Raw genomic sequence first — 8,661 nt, forward strand, 5'->3', positions numbered from 1 at the left:
TAGTTATGGGATGATGCCACTAAGATTATTTTTCAAAAGTTTTATTTTTGTTCTTACAAAGGTGATTTAGAATCGAATTACTTTTTTAATCAACTATTTTGCATGCTAGAGGAAATGAGATACCAGAGAAATTATAGAATTGGATTAATCTTTCATGTCGTAGAAAATGAGGTAGATAGATTATCCACTTGTAGGCTGACAGCAAACATTTAAAAAGGACATATTTCGTATATGCACATTATCCCTATCAACTGTAGTTAAATTTTGAGGCCGTGATTGGCAGGAATTTTGTTTCTCGCAGAAATGTTTTCGGAGATAAAATTATTTTGGTTACATAAAACATGTTTGTCTACTTAGTTTCTCAAGTGAATTCAGGAAATATTTCTAAAATCGTTTGGCAGCGACAGAGAAATGGTAAAAAAAACTATGAAACACAACTTTTTAAGGTCTAGTTTAGAAACTTAAATCACCTCCGAGATTCCCGAAGATTACGAGAGAAATTAGTTCATTTTCCTTTCAATCTCAGAAATCTCGAAAGTTGTTTGAGTTTTCAAACTAACCCTAAATAGTCATAATCAATGGTGACATCACAGCTGTCGCTACTATTCCAAACCTTATTTTTGTATCAATGGTCGTAGTCCTTTGTACTAAGGCTATCTCTAGTAGCTTGCTCATCTGCATCTCCTATAGCTTTATTTTAAACTCCATTCTACAAATAATATAGTCTACAGTACAAAATAATGCAAAACAGTGTTTTGCACGACCACCAAAATCTAAGATATTTTTTTATAGATCTAGATATATAAGAATTTTAGAAGTCACAAACAGTATATAGAAAATAAGAGGGAGAGATAATCTAAAATAAAATTTAAAAAGTTACAAGGAAAAAATTGCCATCAAAGTGGTATGTCATAGACTCATATGGACTCACCGTTCATAGACACATATTTAATTACTAGATGAACGTTCATGTGTGGCTACAGAGTAAATATGTTATGATAAGATATATTGAAATTCAAAAAGATTAGTCAGCTGATGTTTCTTATTTAAAGCTTGTTCGATATGCATAAAGCTTGATAGTATGACATGTTTGGTGTAGGATGGACGAGACATGTCTTCAAGTGATATACCACCTTGCTTTACTATCTTTATTGTAAATTTAGGCCATACATGCACAGTGGACAAACTCAAGGAAGTTTTATCAAAGTATGATATGTGGATTTTTCTAATTTGCTTTGTGAAGTGGATCTATATTAATAAAATTGTGCATTGTTTTTCTATATTGTCATGGCACCTAGGTTTCATGTCTTTAAAATGTGTAGCCATGGTGGAATGCCTGCTTTCCAGACCTACCTATACTTTTAGGGTATGTTCGATTCCTAAGGAATGGTCACCCGTAACCATTTCTAGCCAGATTATTTGTCTAATTTATATAGGGTTTGATCAACTAGAACAATTCCAGGGTGAATTTCGGCTCAAACGAACATGCCGTTATCGATTTAGCTAGAGAGATATGAGGAAAACTCTTATTAGTATTGTAGCTTTGGTGGGAGGCATAGACAAAATAGAGCAAATATGAAGGCACGTTAGAGGTGGCATTGGAGCCGGTGTTAATAATGGCGACACACTTCCTCTTGAGTCTCGACCATGCCTGGAAGCATAGTGTGTGTGACCCACATGACGTCCTCGATGTTGACCTAGATCAGGCTACACATCAGCTCCTCGTCCACCTCGTGGAAGTAGCGCACGTACGAATAAGACAACCCATCGTGGCCCTAGATGGAGTCTTGAGCGCCTCGACACCGGCCATGAGCCCCTGAGATCCTTGTCGGAGGCACGAATTTTGAGGAGGAGGCGAAGAGCAAAGGTGAGGGAGGGGACCAAGGGGGTCTGTCGCGATGGGGCAGGGACCGGGGAGGCAGGGCAACAGGCGGGGGGCGTAGTGGAGGGAGGCGAGGATGGTGGGTGTTTGGCACCGATGCGGAGGAGGCGAGGAGCATGAGATGTGCGATGGTGCATGGAGCGAGGTATGTGCGGGGCTTGGCCGATGATGACACGAAGGGGGCGTCGGTATAGATGGCCAAATGGGTCGTGCGTGGCGGGCCGACCAAGGCATGACCCATTTAATAGTGTTGTGGTCTGGCACTCTGGCCCGACACTATTAAAATGGGGCTCGTGCCAACCCGGTCCGAGAGGCGTGCCATACTTGGGTTGTTGTCTCGACTTGTAGTGCCGGCCTGACCTAACATGACTATTTTTTATTCTTTTGAAAACACAGTCTACACATATTTATAACACCTAATGACTATTAGACAGAAACTTGCTTGGGTTCAAGTGGCTAGCAGAGTACATCCAATGTCGTTTGTTGCCCACTAGTACAAAGGAGCTCTATAGTGATGGTTGTAAACATATTTTCACTGACGTTTCTTAGAACCGTCGGTACTAGGGGCCAGTAAAAATCATCATTTTTACAGGCGGGTAACTGAGGACTGCCAGTGGAAATCGATTTCCACTGGCGGTTGAGTTAAGAAAACCGCCAGTGGAAATCAATTTCCACTGGCGGTCGATGTAATAAATCCGCTAGTAAAAATTATTTTTAGAAACATTAAATCGGTTTTTAAAATAAAAAAAATTATTTAAGGAGAGGACTCACCCCACCCGTCCGTCTCCGTCGAAGTCGCAAGTCGTGGAATTTTTCGCGCAAAATTCGCGCGCTACGCAGTTGTTAGTAATCGAACCATCGACCTCATGCCCTCGTGCGTACCCTTCACTACCACTCCGTTTATGGCATGCTTTGTGTCTAGTTTGTAGTTGTTTTGTGCACATATTACAACCATTTGAGTGTAAATTGCTTATTTGAGACCCTAAACGAATTCAAATAAAAAAGTTATCAACTACAAAGTTAAATAACTTTTGAAGTTCTACAACTTTTATTTTGACACTTTTTTCATCCGAGGTAGTTTGCAAAATTTGAATTTTAAATTTGACATACTTAGATTCAATTTTTGAGAACCGAAATGAGTTTAAATAAAACAATTGTCAACTACAAAGTTTCATAACTTTTAGAGATCTACAACTTTTATTTTTGTGATTTTATCATACGAGGTCGTTTGGAAAACTCGAAAAATTAAGGATAAAAATGATTTCTAGTGGCGGTTCCTTAAGAAAACCGCTACTAGAAATCGATTTCTACAGGTGGATCCTTAAGAAAACCGCCACTAAAAATTATGGATTTTTACAGGCGGTTTTCTTAAGGAACCGCCTCTAAAAATACGATTTCTAGTGGCGGTTTTCTTAAGGAACCGCCACTAAAAATAGCACAGTTGGTTGATAACCGAATCCGTCTGTGAAAATATATCGTCCCGCAGGCTTTGAGCCTTTTTCTACTAGTGGCCTCTACTAGGACGCACGGGTTTGATCCCCCTCCCCAGCGTAATAACTTTGGACGATGTTTCGGGTATGGTTCCACCCGTGGTCTACACTATCGTCTTAATAGTTAGTAGAGATTTAATATCAAAGTTTCTATTAGCGTCGTGACAAGGCCATGGTTCCACCTGTGCTCTACACTATCGTCTAATACGTAGTAGAGATATAAAGAATCCATGTTTTGAAGGGAAAACAATTTTTTATATATATTTGCACACGTTCTCGATGCTGCTGTTTATGTTTTTGTATGTTTGTTCATATTTTATTTTCATGAACCGTCGTGTCACGCGGACGACGACAACTTCACCTTGTACGAGCACACAATGAATCAGGACCAACATCTCATGTGGCTTCATGTGCCGAATTTTGGGGAGACATCCCAGGTCAAGGAACGGGGCCATTAGCTAATTGCTAGCGAGGACTCAACAAGTAGCATTCCTGTTAACTGTTGCAACGCTGTTACTATGCAGATAGTCCAATCTACAACAGCGTAGCTTTGTACTTTGGGCGACCAAGGCTGAATCAAATCCGCGCAAACACTCGGCGGAATCGTAAAGCCTGTCTACCAAAAAAAAAAACGCTACCATAAAAATTAAGTTTCTCTAATTGCTACCTAAATTAATTTTCTCTAATTTAACTAAGTTATAAAAATACGGTACCATATATAACATCGAACTGGCTTATAAATTTGTAAGGAAAGATATGTTGATAGTACATTTATTTTATTTTAACTAGTATATGTTAATATATTTTTTTCCCTAAAAACCTAGTTAAATCTAGATAAATTTGGCTTGCAACAAAACTTACGCGGTATGTGTCCACAGAAACTCAGAGAGCAAAGAAAGAATACTCAAAAGAAAAGAAAAAAAAGTGTATGTGCACTGAACATTTTTTTACCTTTCTTTCTCTTTGCACTTTTGAATTATACTTAAGTAGTAAATTTAAGTACGTAGTAAAAGTTATAATTTTTTTAAAAAAAAACTCAGAAAACTATATAATTAATTACGCACGAAGCAGTAATTTTAATCTTGGTAGTTTAACTCGCTACTCCATGCTGCCCAAGTCTCTTGAATTATACTTAAGTAGCATCAGAGGTGTCATTTGCACGCCTTGTTAATAGCATGGACGTCAGCGACTCAGCATTGAAATGTTATCGTGTGCTTTTTGGACCTCAGGATGAACCATTTTATAACTGACTACTGCAATGAAATCCGCTCATGATCCTAGAAAGAATCAAATCTCCAAAAAAAAATTGTTTTGCTGAAATTGACTACTGCAATGCAAGCTGACATGACAAGAAACAAAGCATGAAATCCGCTATATCTGAAACGGGCAACCATCGGAATGCTGAGCGGACGAATAGAGCATCCAGAACCCTGATCCAGCAGTATCCGCCGCCGCTGCTCTTGGCCCTTCCCAGTCAACCCAGGATAAAAGATGCGCAGATGTTAAATGCTGGCGTTGGCAATGATATGTACATAAACATAGCACAGGGAAACTACAAGGGCCAATGGTAAATCCACGGCAGGCAGCTATGGAGCTGGATGGTTCACTGGCCACCATCTTCCAGCTCGCAAATTCGACGCTTGCTCAAGTGCTGCTGTGGCTCCATCGCCGGGCCGTGCCCTCCTCCTCCTGCACCCGAGCTCCTCTTGAGGTCCTGGTACATCTCCTCGATCATCGGCTTCCATAGACGAACCCGCGCGTTTATGAACCAATTCGACACCTGGTACAAACGCAAAACCACTCGAATCCATCACTATCCATCCCGCTAAAAAAGAATCCAATTTGAAACCGAGTCTGGTGGGATTTTGATAATTGCCTGGTTCCTGGTGAGGCCGCTCCTTGCCGCCAGCACGTCCTTCTCATGGTCCTTGGGATACCTGAGCAGACCAGAGCATAGCAGAGCGCGATTCTGATCATGGCCAACAATGTCGATAGGCGGCGATTTGCGCAGCGACGTCGCGGGACAGACTTACGGGTGCAGGAAGTTCTCGAACATCCACGCCTTGAGCACGGCGACGGACTTCTCCGGCAGGCCGCGCTGGGGCCGCCAGCACTGCTGCTCGGTGCGCCGCAGCTGCTGCGCCGACCAGTGCTTCTGTATGAAGGCCGACTCCCAGCTCCGCTCCACGTCGCCGCCCGCGGCCACCGTCACCGACGACGACGACTCGCCCCAGCAGCTGGCCCTGCTCGCCGCAGCCATGATCTCGCCGGCGAGCCGCCGCCTCAGCCCACGGTACATCGTCGACACGGCGCGGTGCGCGAACGGCGCGCAGATGCCGCCGCCGCCGCCGCCGCCGCCCGGGGGCGAGTGCATCAGGGTGTTGAACCTGGCCGTCGTGCTCTGGATCTCGTCCAAGCACTGGTTGTACTTCTCGTCCATCTGCAAACCATCGTCCAACTCCAACATGCTTCACAAATATTCTCCAGAATTCCTCAGGGTAGCAAATTAATAGCGTGAATGAAAAGAATGGTCACCAGCTGAAGCGTCTTGAGGAGGTTGCTCCGGACCCTCTGGGCCTGGCCCCAGCGCGCGCCGGCGTCTTCGGTCGAGGCCATGAACCTGTTGGAGCTCACCGCGGACGGCGCGCCAACCGAGCCGATGCCGCTGCACGAGTCGTCGGTCACGTCGGCGACGCCGTCCAGCATGTGGCCGACGACGTCGTTGAGCAAATCCTGGACCACGGCCGCGTACCGCGAGCGCGCCACCACCGCGGCGAAGTGCAGCGCCATCCGGGACCGCGCCCGCGGCAGCTCGGTCAGGGCGGACCGGCTCGCTCCCGAGGAGCACTGCTCCGTCGCGTTCAGCGCGCTGTCCGAGGAAGCGATGGAGTTGGAGCACAGAGTCAGCGACAGCTCGCTCGCCGCCGCCGCGGACGCGTTGCCGCCACTGCAGGCGGCGAGCGGGTAGCGGAGGCCTCCCGCGTCGGAGAGCCCGGCCGCGGCGAGGTGGTATGGTTCATGAGCTGGTCCGCCGGCGCTGGTCCAGATGCCGTACGGCTTCTTGGACGACGATGGCGACGACCAGACCGCCATGGCCCCGGATTGGCTGGGGCACCGCAAGCTCGCCGCGACGCGGCTGTCGCAGCCGGCGACGCCGTACAGCTCTTCGTCCATCTCGTCCGGCGGCGTCCTCCCGCCGGCACGATCATCCCGCGGCGGCGCGGGGGCGTTAGCGAGGAGCTGGCTGGCGAAGGAGGCCAGCACGATGTTGTTCGCCGCGTAGTGCGCGCCCAGATCCGCCGCCGTCGCGGCGCCGCCGACGACCGCCGCGTTGCCGAGGCCGCCGAACCCGAAGCCGCCCTGGTCAAGAAGCACGCCGGGGTGGTGGAAGTGCGGCACCTCGGCGCTCATAATGCCGCCGCCTCCGTAGCTGCTGCTGCCGGCCATGAAGTAGCCGCCGCCCATGGCGTCCACCCCGATTGGCGAGAACGTCGACGGATCGCTCGCCATTGTAGGGGAATCTTGTAAAGTTTGTAGTGATTTCAGCACGCCTACAGACAGCAAGCAGCACGAGTTAGAACTCTGAACACGTTGTTCTCTGCGGTTTTCCTGTCGGATCAGTAGTGGCAGTAGCACTAGAGAAAAAAGAAGGCGAGAAGACGAGCCGCGTAACTAAAAAGATCCCCATGGTGATTGCGAAATGATTCATTGGGAAGGAAAAAAAGGAGGGTTTGATAACTACTACTGTCATTATTGGAAGGCACATAGAGCCAAACTGAATTCAAGCATACGAAAGTGCATGAACAGATAAACCCACTGTGTGTAAGTGCAATGACTGGCGAAGTAATTATCGGTGATGGAGATAAACAGACAAGTAATGGGCAAGGAGCCAAGGACCTCGATGGAAGTAAACAAGTAGTAGGACAAAGATTGACGGATTGAGAGGAGACAGCAAGCAGAAGCGATAAAATATAAGACGAACACAAGAACCAAGGCAGACGTCAAGAAAAAAAATATATCAAAACTCGAAGATTGAGCTCCCCATGACCCCCCATGGACGTCCTCTAAAATGGAAAGATGAACACTTCCAAATGGAACGCCTGCAAGGAGCAGGATAGCAAAGGGGGGCAGGGCACGGCAGCGGGAGACGCCATCACTTCTCAGGCAACAATGCATGACATGGGAAATTAAAAGAAAATTAAAGGGGAGGGAGGCAAAGAACACACAAACCTCAAAAAGGGCACCCCCCAGGGAGCAGGTCCCTCTCCCGGTCCCGGATCTTGGCGCTGCTGGGTCAGGGCTCAGACTTCAGAGATGTGTTTCAGTGTTTGGCCTTGTTCTCTCTCACAAGTCACAAAAACCATGGGAAATACGGAGGGACCCTGCTTTGCTTCTCCCAAACAGATGCAGCAATGGCTAGACGTTGGCGCCCATCCTATATACTGCTGCGGGAGAGAGAGCAACGCAAAAGGGTCTCGTGGCATTGGCATGGCTTGAGTTGATTGCTGAGGCCTGTGTTATACTGTTATGCTTCAAAACAAAAACAAAAAAAAATATTGCTGATGCATGTTCTCGGTTTAGGAAGCGTTGGTTCGTTTGGCAGCTGTGCTCAACAGCTGCAAGTGGTAACTTGCAAGAAAGGGCGTGAGGGAACAGGATAAGAGGCTCGTGGGGGGTTTATCACCTATCTCATGATTGGCCAACCTCAGCTACAAGAAATTAAAGGAATTGCTAATCCAAACGCACACTGTTTTGGACAAGAAGGAAAGCTGCGTTATTATAAACGCAACGGAGTGCAAGTGGCGCGTCATGCACGTGGCTAAATAAGCGCTTTCACTGCCCTCAACACTCATCAGCCAGCCACAGGAGTTGAAGCAACAAAGCAAGGTTGGCGTGTATCACATCAAGCATTAGCAAGCCTAATAATAAAAGAAAGATCCAATAATCTGGAGACAGGAACAGTGCACTTACCTGCCTATTTGCATTGCCGCTCTGCAGCAGCTAAAGGCTACGTGATCTTTTTTTTACAAACCATTGTATTGGTTCATTAACGACTTTTTTAGAGCTGCATTAATCATATGGGTACTCCCTCCCTTTTACTTTGGTGCACCCATGACTGCTTAGGATGACAAAATGCCTCAACATATGAGCGGTACTTAACCATTAGCAGAATAAATATTAAATACTACATCTCGGATTACCTTAGCTAAGGACAAAAAAACACATATGTAATCTCGGAGATCATTTTTTCCAAAAATGCATATTCAAGCCTGGGCCTGGAAGGCCCGG

At 46.4% G+C, this 8,661-nt stretch overlaps 1 protein-coding gene across 3 annotated transcripts; it reads right to left on the reverse strand.

Annotated features, from left to right (window-relative positions):
- Positions 1 to 4,621: 4,621 nt before the first annotated feature.
- On the reverse strand, positions 4,622 to 8,162 carry LOC100273707 (uncharacterized). 3 transcript variants are annotated; one of them, XM_008683247.4, is made up of 5 exons: positions 7,603 to 8,162; positions 5,908 to 6,923; positions 5,406 to 5,812; positions 5,249 to 5,309; positions 4,622 to 5,152 (listed from the first exon to the last, which is right to left on the reverse strand). In XM_008683247.4, exons 2-5 carry the CDS (start codon positions 6,880 to 6,882, stop codon positions 4,976 to 4,978), a joined length of 1,620 nt encoding a protein of 539 aa, XP_008681469.1. In that variant the 5' UTR covers positions 6,883 to 6,923; positions 7,603 to 8,162; the 3' UTR covers positions 4,622 to 4,975. The 3 variants fall into 3 exon arrangements, with proteins under 3 accessions (XP_008681469.1, XP_008681470.1, NP_001141591.1); XM_008683248.4 differs by lacking the exon at positions 7,603 to 8,162 and adding an exon at positions 7,046 to 7,569; NM_001148119.1 differs by lacking the exon at positions 7,603 to 8,162 and having other exon boundaries at positions 4,719 to 5,152; positions 5,908 to 7,445.
- Between the last annotated feature and the right edge of the window lie 499 nt (positions 8,163 to 8,661).

The sequence above is a fragment of the Zea mays genome, chromosome 5, assembly GCF_902167145.1.
Source record: "Zea mays cultivar B73 chromosome 5, Zm-B73-REFERENCE-NAM-5.0, whole genome shotgun sequence".
Taxonomy (NCBI): domain Eukaryota; kingdom Viridiplantae; phylum Streptophyta; class Magnoliopsida; order Poales; family Poaceae; genus Zea; species Zea mays.